This window comes from Phocoena sinus, chromosome 5 (genome assembly GCF_008692025.1).
Source record: "Phocoena sinus isolate mPhoSin1 chromosome 5, mPhoSin1.pri, whole genome shotgun sequence".
In the NCBI taxonomy this organism is placed as follows: domain Eukaryota; kingdom Metazoa; phylum Chordata; class Mammalia; order Artiodactyla; family Phocoenidae; genus Phocoena; species Phocoena sinus.
The window spans coordinates 118,323,134-118,340,040 of NC_045767.1; the positions used below are offsets into that span (position 1 = coordinate 118,323,134).

General features: G+C 34.8%; 1 protein-coding gene across 3 annotated transcripts in view; it reads left to right on the forward strand.

Moving 5' to 3' along the window:
- Positions 1-16,907, forward strand: part of CLGN (calmegin) — a 45,895-nt gene that overhangs the window by 3,769 nt on the left and 25,219 nt on the right. For all 3 annotated transcript variants that reach the window (XM_032633431.1, XM_032633433.1, XM_032633432.1), the window contains 4 exons: positions 9,131-9,283; positions 12,035-12,108; positions 12,777-12,835; positions 16,023-16,164. In XM_032633431.1, coding sequence (XP_032489322.1) covers positions 9,140-9,283; positions 12,035-12,108; positions 12,777-12,835; positions 16,023-16,164 — 419 coding nt within the window. In that variant the 5' untranslated portion in view covers positions 9,131-9,139. The remainder of the gene's footprint in view (positions 1-9,130; positions 9,284-12,034; positions 12,109-12,776; positions 12,836-16,022; positions 16,165-16,907) is intronic.

The window sequence follows — 16,907 nt, forward strand, 5'->3', positions numbered from 1 at the left end:
GTGAACACTATAAAATTTTAAAGTCTCATAGGAGTATAAGGTAATACAATGAAGTTGTTAGTTTTTATATTTTTATGTAGCCTTAAGCTGCTTTAAAATCTTTGCTGGAAAGATTTTAAATGCCATTTAACCAACTAACTAGATATATGTGCATAAAATATAATTTGGATACACATCAAAATATGGCTTTTAAAATATAAAGCCCACAGAAACTGGAATGGATGTCTAAAGGATGGAACATACTAACAAAATATTTAACCTTGTATTTTATAGGCCTAGAACCTCACTGCCATTTTAGTGAGTTAAATTGTTAAACCTTCTAACCTTACAGCCTTAATGAAAGGAATGTAGAGTTTGAATAGACCTAACTTTGAGTCTTGCCTTTGTTGTTTATTAGCATTCTGTATTCTTGAGTAAGTTACTTACCTCCCTGAGCCTTGCTTTTCTTATGTATAACGGGGTACTAATACCTTCGCCGCAGAGTAGCTGTAAGGATTGGAATTAACATGTCTGAAACACAGTAAATACTTGAAACAGCACTTCCTGTTCTCCTTGTTCCATTCCTCCCTTTTCAGTTCCTTTCTCAAGTGCAGCTTCTTTTGCCCTTGGCCTAGGGGAATCAGTCCTTTGCATCCTTTGCACCTCACTTTGAATGTAACTTTCTCAAGGAGGCTTTCTCTGCCCCTTCCCCCACCCTATAAATTCAGTTCCCCAATTACCAACTCTTACAACTTCTTTACTAGTCTGTCACTTGTTACAGTTTACGTGATATACCTGGGTTATTTGTTTAATGTCTGATTTCCATCCCAGACTATAAGCTCTTTGCAATCAGGGGCCATGTGTGTTTTACTAATTACTGTAAATTCAGTGTCTAACATCATGCCTGGCACATAATTGACAACCATAGGCATTTGTCAAATGAATTTGTGAATGATGAATTTTATTATCTACTGGCTAACCTCTCTTGAATTTCTGGAAACATCAGCCACCACAAAGTTAATAAATCCCTGGTGCAGCTTATTCTGAAGGATGCTCATTTCTTCTGTGAGAAAGTACCTGCATTTCGAATGGAGTCTTTGGAAGAAGCCTGCCTCTTTAAGACGCCACTATTACCTACCTCTCCACCGTATTTGTGATCCTTCAAAGTGAACTTTCTATGTGCTACATAGCCTACATAGCCAGATAATTCCAAGAATACCCTTTAATTTTATTTTTCTGATTTGGTAACACAATTTTTTCATCCAATTTTTTTGTTTACTGTCTTTTCTAGTAAATTATGAATTGAGTTGTTAAAATGCAGCATGTCTACAGCAAGATTCTGAAATAACTCACAATGAGATGTTTCTTCATAGATGTAGAGTAAAAATGAAAAATATGTGTAATTCCCCCATATTAAATTAGAGCATAAAACTACAAACTTTCTAGATTATTATCTCCTTATCTATAGGAAAGCTTTAACTATGGTAAGTTTTAACAATGTTCTAAAAAACTTTAGAGGGCCATTGTTGGAAGCATTGACATACCCATTTCTCTGTCATAAAACCATAGTTAAAGACATCTATTATATAAGGATTCAGTCCATAAATTTTTCTAGGAGTTAAATTCTAAAAAAGGATTTTTTCCTCCAAGGATCTTGTAGAGTTTTATAGACAGTGAAAACTCCTTCATTTTATTTCTGGCCTTCCCCTGATTGCCTGGAAACCCTTTTGCCAAATTTATCGTTGCAGTGCTGCTACAACAATAGTCATTCTAGTTTGTTGCTTAGTAACATCTATTTCTCTCCACCCATAACCTTTTTTTCTTGTCATTTATGCATTCATTCATTCTGTGAATATATATCTTTCTCTGTTTATCATGTATGAGCACTCTTTGGCTAGCACTGTGAATACAGAAGTAAGAATTCTGGCTCTCGGTGGGCTTATATTTTTGTCTGTTTTCTGCTGCAAGTTTCCTCAAGCAGTTCTTTTGGAACTACGTAGAAGTAGTATAAACCCTAAATAAATAAATGTATCATTATAATGTTTATATAACCATTATTTTGAAAATGATGCTATTTAGTCCATTTTAACTTCAGTGTGTAGCTATGTTTTTAAAATCCAGTGCAGAGTTAGTTCATTCTTTCTATAAGTACTGTGACCAAATACTATCCCCATATCCTGGATTTCAGCTCCGATCAATTCACTAATCTCAGACCTTCAGTAGTTTCTGAATTTTATAGGATCAGATCCAGAATCTTTGCAACACTTTGTAGGTCTTTGCCTAAATCACCAGAAAGTTGTATTTTCAACTATTATTTCTGCTGTTATGCTTCTTTCCCCACTTTTTACTGTATTTCTTGAGATATTTTCATTGTTTCTAAGTCCTTCTGATTTAGAAAAAAAATACTCAGTTTTAGTTAACAGTATATATTAGATAAGATAATGCTCATATAGAAAATTTTAAAATCCCAGATGCCTAACATAATTTCTGGTTGCTGGTGTCCTGAGGAGTAGATGACTGTGATGGTTAATTGTATCTGTCTACCTGATGGAACCACAGGGTGCCCAGATATTTGGTCAAACATTATCTTGGGTGTGTCTGTGAGGGTGTTTTTGGATGAGATTAACATTTGAATGGTAGGCTGAGTAAAGCAGATTGCCCTCCCCTAGGTGGGTGGCCTTCATCCAAACAGTTGGAGGCCTGAATAGAACAATAAAGCTGATACTCCAGTGAGGAAGAGGGAACTCTTCCTGCCTGACTGGCTGAGCTGGGACTTCAGTTTTTTTCCTGCCCTTGGATTCGAACTGAAACATTGGCTCTTCTTGGGTCTTGAGCCTGCTGGCTTTCAGACTAGAGCTTATAGCATTGGGTCTCCTGGCTTCCAGGCCTTTAAACTCAGACTAGCACTACATCATTGGCCTTCCTGGGTCTCATTTAACTCCATTCACCTGAGTCATGCTTAACTCCAAGAAAAATATAGTATAGTCATGTCTCCTGAAAAAAGAGAAGATAGCTTGGTGATCAGCCAGCAATCTCTCCCAAGTATCTCATACTTGGCCAAAGTTACTTATATTTCAATTTGTTATTGAACCAGCCCAGAGGCAGTGCAGAGAACATACAGGAGATCAAAGATATATGCAAATGGATGGGCTTCTCCAGTGCCTCCTTTCTTCTTCATGAAGGCACAGATATTTTGTGATTTCAGCAACCTGTATGGAGTGAGGAATACACAGGACGCTTAGAACCATGGGCTTGCTATCTTTTATACATTTGTAAGGCGGCAAGGAGGTGGTGTCAGCACTAAGAGTTCTGTATTATACCATATAAACAAATTCTTGCTGCACTAAAACTGTATAACTTAGGACAACCATATAGCTCAATAAGGAATTAGAAGACTTGAACAACACTATAAAGCAATTGGACTTAATACACATACACAGAACACTTCACCTAACAATAGTGGAAAGAAAAATTAATGCCAGTCTTCCTCAAACTCTTCCAACAAGTTGAAGAGGAGGGAATACTTACACACTCAGTCTATGAGGGCAGCATTACCCTGACACCAAAGTCAGACAAAGACACTGTAAGAAAACTACAGACCAATGTCCCTGTTGAATATTGATGAAAATACATATTTTTCTTAAGTGCACATGGAATATTCTCTAGGATAGACCATATGTTAGGCTACAAAACAAGTCTTAACAAATTTTTAAAAGTTGAAATCATTCTAAGTATCTTTTCCAGTTACAGTGTAATGAAACTAGAAAACAGTAGCGGAAGGAAAGCAGGAAAATCCACAAATATGTGGAAATTAAAAAACACACTTTTAAACAACCAAATGGGTCAAAAAAGAAATCACAAGGAAATTAGAAAATATCTTGAGATAAATGAAAAAAAGAATCCCACAAGAGACCAAAACTTATGGTATAGAGTGAAAGCAGTGCTAAGAGGGAAATTTATGGCTGTAAACACTTACAGTAAAAAAGAAAGATCTTAAATTAACAACCTAACTTTACAACTTAAGGAAATAGAAAAACCCAAAGCTAGAAGAAGGAAGGAAATAATAAAGATTAGATAAGAGATGAAATAGAGAATAGATAAACAACAGAAAATGTCAGTGAAACCAAGCGTTGGTTCTTTGAAAAGATCGACAAAATTGATAAACCTTTAACTAGATTGAATTAAAAAAAGATGACTCAAATAATTAAAATCAGAAATGAATGAGGGGACATTACAACTGATTCTATAGTTATAAAAATATTATAAGGGAATGCTATAAACAATCATATGCCAACAAAATGGATAACCTAGATGAAATGGACAAATTCTTAGAAACATACAACCTATTCAGACTAAATCATGATGTTGTAGGAAATCTGAACAGACCTGTAACTAGTAAGGGAATTGAATCAGTAATCAAAAACCTCTCAACAAATGAAAGCCCAGGAGTAGATGGCTTAACTGGTGAGTTCTACCAAACACTGAAAGAAAAATACCAGCTTTCCTCCAGCTCATCCAAAGCACTGAAGAGAAGGGAACCCTTCCAAACTCATTCTATGAGGGCAGTATTACCCTGATACCAAAACCAGACAAAGAAACAACAAGAAAACTGCAAACCAATATCCCTGATGAATAATGTTGCAAAAATCCTTACCAAAATATTAGCAAACAAAAATCAAAAGCACATTCAAAGATTGGGACTTCCCTGACAGTCCAGTGGTTAAGACTCCGCTCCTACTGCAGGGGGTGTGAGTTTGATCCCTGGTCGGGGAAGTAAGATCCCACATGCCATGTGGTGTGGCCAAAAAATAAAAAAAATTAAAAAAAATAAGAAGAAAAGATTTATACACCATGACCAAGTGGGATTTATTCCTGGAATGTAAAGATGGTTCAACGTATGAAAAACAATTGGTGTAATGCATGACATTGTCAACGGAGGGGAAAGAAACCATATGATCATCTCAACTGATGCATAAACAGCATCCGACGAGTTCCAACACCCTTTTATGATAAACACTCAACAAAATATGAATAGAAAGAAACTTCATCAATGTAATAAAGGCCATATTTGAAAAATCAACAGCTAACACCATACTCAATGGTGAAAGACTGAAAGCTTTTCCTCTAAGATCTGGAACAAGACAAGGATGCCTGCTTTTGTCACTTCTATTCAACATAGTACTGGAAGCCCTAGGCAGAGCAGTTAGGCAAGAAGAAGACATCCAAAATGAAAAGGAAGAAGTAAAATTATCTCTGTTCACAGACAACATTATCTTATATATAGAAAACCTAAAAATTCCACCAAAAAAATTGTTAGAACTAACAAAAGAATGGTGGTTGCCTGGGGCTTGGGAGAAGGAGATATGGAGGAGTTGTTGTTTCAGGGGTATAGGATTCTAGTGTTGTAAGATGGAAAAACAGGTGTGGAGATAAGATGTACAGCAGTGTGAATGTTCTTAACACTACTGAACTGAACAGTTAAAATTGGTTTAAATGATAACCTTTATGTGTATTCTACCACAATTAAAAAATTTTAAACTGCACAAGTTAGTTACTTCAGTGTTTTGTAAATTACCCCATTGTCAGGCCTCTCAAAGCTCCAGTGCAGGCCTAGCAGTATCTTACCTCTCTTCTTAAGAAATGATGTGTGACAAACCTCACAGTTTTGTTTGGAGCTTGATGACATGTTGGCACCATAGCATGGTAGACGTCCAAGTAATACTGCAAACTTCATGATGTAATTCTCAATTGTCAGTTGGTGCATCACTGAATAATGATAGAATACTGCAGAATTAAGCAGAAACTGTTAGGTCTGTATTTCTGATTTTTAAAGAAAGGAATAAATAGCAAAAACAACCTTGGACTATATCATTTTCTTAATGGAGACTATTATCCTGTAGAACTGCATTGTCTGCAGAATGGTTAATGACCACTTAGTTTATTTTTAAATATTCCACTTGTATAGTAATGTTGATATGATCATTTCTGGGTGAATATCTTCATAGCTTAATACTAATAATCATCTAAATTTTGGAAATTTCCAGGAGGTTTGAAATGTGTTATGTTATAAACATATAATCAGTGGGGTAATATTAAAATAAGAAGTAGAATGGTATATTGATGTAAAGTTTTGGATTCTCATCTTGTCTCACATTTCCAGTCATGAGAATTTGATCAGGTTTTTGAATCCTTCTGCTTTCAGTTTGTAGATTGGGAGTAATGATGGCTATCCTTGTGATGTCCTAGGTTGCAAAGATTAAAGTAGCTAGTTCCTTTATGCAAATGAATGATTATAGTCATAGAACTTTAGAGAAGAAACAAACTTTCCAGATAAAGGGTTTTCTAAACTTTTTTCTGAAGCTTTGGCAACTGTTTCTGAAAGAAAGTTAGGAAGAACCTAATGTAGAAAACAAATAATATACACTGCTGTATTTGAAATAGATAACCAACAAGAACCTACTGTATAACACAGGAAACTCTGCTCAATACTCTGTAATAACCTAAATGGGAAAAGAATTTTAAAAAGAATAGATACATGTATATGTATAACTGAATAACTTTGCTGTACACCTGCAACGAATACAACATTGTTAATAAACCGTACTCCAATATAAAATAAAATTTTAAAAATAAAAAATTATATAAAGCAAAAAAAAAAAAAAAGAAAGAAAACGAATAAAATTGGCTGAAGTAAGAGTAGGGTTCCGGAGAGGACACTGCCTGCTTGGTTTTCCCTTAATTCTTCTCTGGCAGCCCAATCCACCAGAGCTCAAACAAAGCACTTAGAACATGTTTTTTCAACAAATTTAATTATTAAGAAACTAAACTGTGCATTCATTTTGAAGGAGAAGATGTGGGGCTAAAGTGATATTAATGTTCATTATTACTGCTATTATTTTATGCATTTCTATTTTACTGAAATGTTATTGATAGCAAGTCAAGAAAAACACCTTTTGCTTTGTTATATAACTTTGTTATATAAGTTTCATTTCTCTTGGGTAGATACTTACAGTTAATAAGCAATGTGTAAATATATTCATATCTGTGCCAATAAGTGAAAATTTTAAAAACCCCTACCTTACTGTTATTAAGTCAAAGTGATCCCTTTATATTTACTTTCTATCCCAGTTAACCTCTTTTTATGACTCAAGAGAGATTAAACTCTTCTAATTATGATTAGTATGCATCATTTTCTGTGTTGCCTTTGTCTGTAAAAATGGTGGTATTAACACACCTTTTAATATAGAATGTTCATATTATGGTAGAATGGTGTTGATTTTTTTAAACCTGCATTTTCAAAGTAAACTTTAAAGTTGTACCCAGTGGCCTTTAGAAGAAATTAAAGCTAACTGGCCCATACATTCATGTAGAGTTTTGATCTCATTTAAAAGGGTTAGTTGAGCTAACCAAATGGAAAAATGCTTTTTATAGTCTGATGCTTCTTTTTTGAAAACAGCTTAATTGATATATTATTTGCATGCCTACAAGTTGACCTGTTTAATGAGGGTAGTTCAGTGGGTTTTAACATATTTAACATATTTACAGAGTTATGCAACCATTACCATATTCCCATTTTAGAATATTTTCATTACCCTCAAAAGAAACCCTGTGCACATTAACCCTTTCTTCCCATTTCTTTCCTTTCCTTAGGCAATCACTTATCTATTTTCCGATTCTATGGATTTGCCTATTTAAATGGGGTCATACAATATGTGGGCTTTTTATGACTGACTTCTTTCACTCAGCAAAATGTTTTTGAGATTCATCTGTCTTGTAACACATTAGTACTCCATTCTAGTTTATTGCTAAATAATATTCCAGTGTATGAATATTCCACATTTTGTTTATCCATTCATCAGTTGATGAACATTTGGTTGTTCACACTTTTTGGCTATTATTAACAATTTTTTTAAAACATTCACATTCCAAGTTTTTGTTTGGACATCTGTTTTCATTTCTCTTGGGTAGTACTTAGGAGTGGAATTGCTGAATCATAAGGTAATTCTATTTTTGACGTTTTGAAAACTGCACCACTGTTTTCCAAAGCTCATTTTGTATTCTTGCCAGCAATGTATGAGGATTCCAGTTTCTCCACAGCCTCCCAAAACTTGTTATTATTATCTCTCTTTGATTATAGCCATTCTGGTGGGTGTAGAGTGCTATCTCATAAATTCAGTGTTTCTTAGGCAGACCCATATAGGTCTGTAGATATGTTCTGCAGAATCTAAGAGTTCTAAGAATATACTTTTTTTAAAAAAATTTTCATGTTGATGGTAATATAACTATACTCTGGAGCATCTGAATGACTGACCACCTAATAACCAAGACTGCCACACTATTTCAGTATTCATATTTACTTGTTTAAAAGTCCACTGGCACCAAGAAATAAAACTTTCATTTTTAACATGCTAATGGGAATAGAGGGGGCTGTAATTATATAAATTATGTATTTCTGCCAAGAGGCAGCCAAATAATATTTGGCTTCTACTCATCTCAATTAATGCTATAAGGAACAGAGGTTTTGCAGTATTTGAATAGAGAAATGGTTATACAATTGACTCATCACAGTATTGTGGGGATGATAAATGCAAAAGAACTTTATGCATAGCACTCAACCTGGTTGCAATAAATCCTATATTTGTTTGAATTTCCAGCTGTGATTTGATTTCAGTAAAATACTATCACATTCAATTGTGATAAAATTATTTTTCTTTTTTTGGTGTTTACATATAAATTTATTTTGTTTTTATGATTGTAAAATTTCCAATTGTATGGTTATATACACTTAAACAACAATTATAATAAAAAAGTAACTTGAGTGAACATTTAGGAATCACGATCCTTTTTTCTTTTTTTTAGAGGAGTCCACATATTATGAGTTCATTGGTCACTGTTATCTGTATCTTTAGGTTCGTGCCTTTGGCTCTTTGCTTTTAGAGGCAGGGCTTCAGCTGTAGACTCCTGTGAGATTTTGAAGTTTGTGTTATCACTTGTTCAAAGCATAATTTAAGTAAGTTTGGTAATGATTTGTTTTTAAAAGCCATCCGAGAAAAAAAAGAGGTATTAAGGAGAAATTATTTCTTTGTAAATATACTTACACATATTTTTCACAACTTTGTTTTGTTTTTACTGATTACTGTCAATTTCACAGATAATTAATATGCGTTTCCAAGGCTTTCGGCTATGTTTGGGTCTTCTTTTCATCTCAATTAATGCAGAATTTATGGATGATAATGTTGAGATGGAAGACTTTGATGAAAATTCAGAAGAGATTGATGCTAATGAAAATGAATTCTCCTCAGAGGTAAGGTTATTGAGAAACAAGCTATAATTTATTCTTTTAGGGACTTCCCTGGTGGTCCAGTGGTTAAGACTTTGCCTTCCAATGCAGGGGGTGCGGGATCCATCCCTGGTTGGCGAGGAGCTACTAAGATCCCACATGCCTCGCGGCCAAAAAACAAAAACATAAAACAGCAGCAATATTGTAACAATTCAATAAAAACTTAAAATTATGTCCACATCAAAAAAATCTTTATAAAAAGTAATAAAAATATTCTTTTACATGAACATAGGGGTGACTAATTTCTTAAGATTCATTTCTATTCAAATAGTCTTTAGTTTCAATATAAATAGGAAAAACATTGCCTTTTTCCAACTATTGTTGCTGTGTTTTAATTTGTGCATGGCACCTAGCACAGTTTTATTACCAAATGAAATATGGGGAAGATCTTTACTATCAAACTAGGAGTTCATCACTGGCTAAAGAGGACTAAATACTTTAGCTAAGGGAAAGGTTTTTTAGTCTTATTTTTGACACTGCAAGCCCTTTTCAGATAAAAGAAAAGGTAGTATAATTTTTTTCCTAGAAGTAGAGAAGTAGTGTTTATTTCTCTGAGGGAAGAAAATGCTAAATAGGATGATTAGAAAGGGGAGTGATGATGAGGTAGGCATTTAGTAAGGCTCACAGTGTTTCTGTCTCAGCATTAAGTTGTGTGTCTTGAGGTGGTGACTGATAGGAGTCCTGGAAAACAGGAGTCTGGAGGTTTTTGTACACTTTGACAATCCATAAGAGCTTTCACATTGAGAATTTTCATATCTAATATTGAGACAATCAGAAAATTTTTTCAGAAATATATTTGGTGAGGAAATATCAATTATATTGTGCTAGCCGCTGTTAAAGGGCCAAGGAGAATAATATATAGTAGTCACAGACTTCTTTTTAGAGTTTTTAATTTACAAATGCAAGTGTTGTTTAGCTGCTTAAGGTGAATATTCTTTCTCCTTTTAAGTTTTAAGCTCCACAAGGACATTTCTTTTAAAACTTGGTTCTGTGATCCACAGAAACTAAGTAGTAATCAAAGTGCTTATGGCTGACTTAGATACAGCTACTGCGAGGGTTTTGGAGGTTAATACTTCAAAGAAATTTCAGATACCTACGACTCTTAACTATATTTGATGATAATTTGAGAAGATGATAAGAAATGGGAGGAACAATTTTTGATGCTTCTAATTTTATAGCTTGAGTAATCTAGATATGGTAAAGTACAAGTGAAGTATAAATAAAGCGCAAAATAAATTGCTGGTGATTTAAAGGGTCGTCTAACAGAAGGAAGCCTCTTGTAACACCATTGCCCATTTTTGCCAATCCATAAAAATATAGAGAACAGTAAAGTTGTAAGTTCTAATTCAGAAAACTTCATGGGCGATTGGCAATTTGGGTAGCAGAATATTGACCTGTTAGTAAGTGTGTGGGGATTTTGGTTTAATTACTGATTTTCCTCCCTTAGACAGGAAATGTACTATTAGGGAAGGATAGGGACAGTGAAAATAGTAGAAGTACTTCTGCATCCTTTTCTCTTAAGGCTGAGAGAAGAAATTTCATAATTAATCATATAGGTAAAATCATAAAGGCTGATTAAGAAGGACCAAGATTTCATGTATTACTGTAAGCAAAATTTATTTATTCATCATCAGTTCAAATTATCTTTTGAGGGCTTCCTGGTGGCGCAGTGGTTGAGAGTCCACCTGCCGATGCAGGGGATGCAGGTTCGTGCCCCGGTCTGGGAAGATCCCACATGCTGTGGAGCGGCTGGGCCCGTGAGCCATGGCCACTGAGCCTGCGCGTCGGAGCCTGTGCTCCGCAACCGGAGACGCCACAACACTGAGAGGCCCGCATACCGCAAAAAAAAAAAAAAAAAAAAAAAAAATTATCTTTTGACAATTTGTCAATAAATTTAATTTAAATTATTTTATTGGTGCATTCGGTATAGTGTAATGGTTAAGTGTATAACCTTTAGAACCTAGGCTCATATCTTTTAAGTCCTGCGAGTGTCTAACTGTATGACAGTGGGCAAATTATTTTGCCTGTCTCCCACAGTTTCATCATACGTAAAATGGGAACAATAAAGTACTTCCCGCATAGAAATATCATGAGGATTAAAAGACCCATCAAATCACACCCCCCCCATCATCATTATCATCATAGCAGCTAACACTTACATGGCACTTGAAACAATGCTTTGAGATAATTGCTTTGCAGTCCTTTCTCTTTTGAATCTTATTTTTCCTCTGGGTTTCTAATTTCTCAGAATGTTGTCATCATCCTCTAGTTACATAACAGTGAAATTTAAGAGTTAATTTTAAACTAACACATGTGCTTACTAAGTTTTTCATCTTATATGTTTTTCATCTTACATCTTTTGCTTCTAATGATTTTTATCCTCAAACATTGTCACCTGTTAGAAATCCTTTCAAAGCCACATCCACTGCGTCATGAGGCCTTGGCTAATTACTTCCTCCCATACCTCCTGTGTTAGAAGGAGTCAGTGTATTCTGTTTGCACATAGAGTTTTTTTCCATCGTGTGTCTCTTATATTCTTCTGTATTTTCTTACCAGTAGAATACAAAGTTTTGAGGCCAGAGGACCATGTCACCTACCATCTATCTATATTACCTATATGTTGCATTCCATACTAGGTTCTTATTTAGTGAGAATTATTTAATTAAAATATTTGTGAAGGTGAATAACTTTAGCTTTTTAAAATCTATTTTCTAGATTAAATATAAGACACCTCAACCTATAGGAGAAGTATATTTTACGGAAACTTTTGATAGTGGAAGGTTGGCTGGGTGAGTATTCATTCAGGAGAATTTTTTCCTTGATTTGATTAGCTTTTTTGAAGTTATTGGTTGCTAGCCTATGAAAATTGCCTCTACCACAGTACCTTAAAAAAGGGTTAACATACTTTATTTCACGGTGTAAACCAATACCTTAACACATTTTTATTATTGATAGAAGTGTTTAATTTGAATTGTTATCATTTATACAAAGAAATATACAATGAATCATGAATGTAAAGTGAAAACTTACATTTCTTCATTCCTTAGGACAGATATTAATAACGTAATTTCAGATGACAAATTCAAGTTAATGTTTTATCCTAAATAATGGTAAAAAAACAATAAAAGTTATTATTTATTGATCATGATATGCCAAACACTGTCCTAAGTAGGTGGGTAAGAACTATCTTTATCTGCCTTTTACCAGTGAGGAAACTGAGGCTTAGTGTACCTTAGCTATGCTCACACAGCTAGTAAATTGCAGATTCTAAATTTAATTTAACTCTAGCTTTACAGGATTATGTGTAGACATCCTTGTTTAGCCTCTAAGTATTCATTTATCTTAGAAGGAAAAGCGACTATTGGGTAATCTTCTGTTGTATTTCTGATATGCATTGTATCTATAAATTGTTAGTTTTATTTTTAATGATATACATTTCTTTCAACTTTATTTATAGGTGGGTCTTATCAAAAGCAAAAAAGGATGATACAGATGCGGAGATTTCTATATATGATGGTAAAATATTTATTTAAATATTCAACATAACCAGTATGATCCAGAGTTCACTAGCTTTTGAGATTATATTTTTATTAAATATACCTGAGGCCCCATCCTGCTTCACAACAGAATCTTGTCAAAAGACAAATAGAGTCTTTTGTCTCCTTTCCAATATTTCTGGAAGTCCAGGTAATCCATACTTAAGCCACCATCCAGTTTTCTAACTCTGAACAGTTAAATTTTCACTCCACTGCAATTAGTCTCTTGCAGGATTTCCCAGGCTACTGCTGTTCTCTACTGTTTTCTCTCGAGCATGGGCCGCCTAGATCAAGTTATAACTTTCGGCAGGGTCCTCCTAGAGGACATTTGTGAGAGCTGTGGGACATGTGGCTCCTAGCCCACAGCCATTATCACTGCATCTCTGATAGGTTATCTTCACGCTTCACTGTGAAGGAAAAGTCCTATATGCAAGGGTCATCTTTTCTTCCCCAACAGGACTCTCCTGGAGTGTGATGGAAGACTTTCTTCCTCCTCTTAGTCTAAAACCAGCCTCCTCAGTTGTTACCTCCTAAAGCAGGATCAGCCTCAGTCAAGGTGACAGATAGTGGGAATTTCCTCTCTCTCAGAGGACCTCAGACCCATAAGGATGTGACCTCACACTGAGACTCCAACAGGCGTTACATGAGAATAACAACAGAACAACTAACAGCATATATAGGCTGGCAGCTGTCTACTTCCGTTTCATAGTGTCTGTTTTAGTGTGAGATAAAGATCATGCCTGCATGTCTTCCTTTGTAGTGTTCTCGATCCCAGTGTATATGCTTATGTACTCCAAAAAGAACTCTACCATATGCCCAGAGCAAGCAATACTGCATTCAGTCTAAATCCATTTAGAGAAAAGAATAATTTCCCTCAAAGAAGCAGCAAGTCTGCAGAGATAGAACACTACCTAAAATAATACCCACAGAAATACCTGCCATTGAACAGAATGCTTGACTTAAAACATCTATGTTTAGCTTACTTTACAGTTTTTTTAGAACAGCATTGGGTAGATATTTGCTTTATGTTTGTGTAAGTATCTGTTGATGGAGTTTTCCTAAAATTAGGATATGGTATATTTTAGGAGTAAGTTTGTCTCTCTTTCTTGCTGGACAAAAATGACTTAGTGTTTAAATGAGTTTTTTCCCCCCCCAGCTTAAAATTAGAGCTCAAGCAAGCAGAAAACAAGCTTCTTAACACCTAAGTTTGGTCTGTAGTCTTATTAAACAAAATTATCCACGAAAATAATTTTTTAGCATATTAGATTTGGTATGTTTGGTTGACTTTTTTCAATTTCTTGAAAGCAACTTTGAAAAATACAGAATCTCTTAAAGTTCCAGGTCCTGAAAATGGCATTTTGTATATAAATATTAGCAATGTTTATATAGTGGTTAGTTGAGACCAATATCAGTTTCTTTGCAGGAATATTTAGTATTTCTAGTCGTTAATCACAGCTTCTGTCAAGTGCCACTTGAGTAAAACTAATTCCTGTATTTTCAGGAGTAAGCAAATCTGTGTGAAACATTATGTGCTGGGTAACAGGGTTTGCATTTGGAGGAGACTTATTTAAATTTTTCAAATTAAGTTATTAATAAAAGTATAGCTGTTTTAAAAATCACCAATTCTTTAAGTGACCAACTTTCAGGATATCTTATAAAATTTTGTGAATCCTTTATGAAATTATAGTTACATCAGAGTTCATATTACCTGGCACTGTATAGAATTTGAGTAAATGATTGGTTAATGAAAAGTTATTGTTGATTTGAAGTTGGGAAAAACCTCTTGTCCTTGAAGGATAATCACCTTGTCACAGGTTTTCTAAAATTAAAGTAGTACTTTTAGATAGTACCTTTTCATAGTGGATAAATGTATGCGTGTAATTACAAAAGAAGGAACATAGTTTTAAAAAGCCTTTACTATCAGGATCCTAAAACCCCTAAAGATAAAGTTGTTACTTCTTAAAAGAAGACCTTTGTGATTTGGTCAAGCCACAGGTTGGCAGTGATAATACAGTTGCTCATCAGTGTGAGAGAGGAAAAACCAAATGAATTCACTTTTTTTAGAAAAGTACACTATAGCCAAATTAGGGGACAAAAAGGAAAAGAAACTTGAAAACTTTAAAAAATGAATTCTTAAAAACCCAATACTGTGTGCACAATGATAGACCAAAATATACCCTTCTCTGGTTCATGAGACTGTCAGGTTCTTGCACTGTTGTTTTTTTAGAAAGAAAAAAACGTGTATAAAGTACATTAGTAATTCAAAAGTGCCCATTAATATTTCAAGTTGGCACAATACCGGAAAATAGCCAGTTTTCGCTAAATTGAGTTTTCTTGGAATAGGTGATATCTCTAATTTTCAAAGCTAGAACATTTTATACAAATTAATATAAATTAGTTATTTTCTGTTTTAAAAAGAGTAAAGGAGGAAAGTCCAATCCACAACTTTGGGGCTGCAGCTAACCCGTCTAGCTTTGCATTATATGCTGCCTGTGATCTAATTGCAGGAGCTTCCTGATCTTAAACATGGGAAATTCCAGCCCAGAGAGGACCTAACTCAGCTTTGCTGTGCTACAGCCTAGTGCTTATCTAGTATGTATGACTTCCTTGGCCAAAAGTTCTGAGAACTGATTGGCTTAGCTTAGGAAGTGTTAACTTTAGTTTGTGTTCTTTGGGCGTAACAATTTTTAAATTAAAATTTAAATCTCTACAATAACTTCTGCAAAGTAAGAAAAGTAGCTGATGATACCATAAATTTCAAAAAAATTGACTGAGGCAAACTCATTTTGTGTTAAGGATGTACTTTGTCTCCTGTGTAATTTAAAAATACCTCATTTTAAAAGTACAATGTTGATAGACCGTATGAGACAAACCACATTTTGTGATTTCATTGATTACAGTCTTTCAGAGAAATCCAAACTAAGCCAGCTTTAGAGGTGCTTTAATTAAATACTGTAGGGTCTGTTATTTATTAGTTTCCACAGTTTTAAGAGAAAAAGAGAACATACATACATACAGGTACAGATATTATTTTCTGATTTAAAATGTGATTTTATTTTTTCCAAAGTAGCCTTCATGGAAGAATCTTATTGGTCACCACTTCTGATAAATAATTCTTAAGTCAGTGTTTTTGGTTTTAGTTTAACTTGCTTTGTTTTGTATTTTAGGAAGATGGGAAATAGAAGAATTGAAAGAATATCGAGTACCTGGTGACCGAGGACTGGTGTTGAAATCTAGAGCAAAGCATCATGCAATATCTGCTGTATTAGCAAAACCTTTCATCTTTGCTGATAAACCTCTGATAGTACAGTAAGTTTTATTATGTTTTTAATACTTTTTCTGACATTTATATTAGTTTTATATAATTTGGCTTCTGAATATAGGTATAATGGGTATAAAATGGGCATAAAAAACCAGATTTTCCTTTTCCATTTCATTTGATTAAATACACAATGCATGTATACACACAGACACCCTGAGGTTTCGAGAGAAAAGCAGGTTAGTTGAAAAATTATATACTATATGCTGTAATATGCAACATTCCACCACCATAAACTATATAGTGCATACTAAAATCACCATTTTTATTTTAACTCTTTACTTAAAATGACTTGCTATTAAGATATATTAACCTCAGTATATTCAGAATAGAACCATAAATATTGCTGGTAAACCAGTGATAAGATCCAAAGGCAGCAAATTCATTTTAAAGAGGAAGTGCCCTTTTAAAGGGCACATGATCTCACAGACAGTCACCCCTTCCCTCCCCTGCAATATGACATAAACTAGTTTTAGGGCTTCCCTGGTGGCGCAGTGGTTGAGAGTCTGCCTGCCAAGGCAGGGGACACAGGTTCAAGCCCTGGTCTGGGAAGATCCCACGTGCCACGGAGCAGCTGGGCCCGTGAGCTATAAATACTGAGCTCTGCGCGTCTGGAGCCTGTGCTCCGCAGCAAGAGAGGCCGCGACAGTGAGAGGCCCGCGCACCGCGATGAAGAGTGGCCCCCGCTTGCCACAACTAGAGAAAGCCCTCACACAGAAACGAAGACCCAACA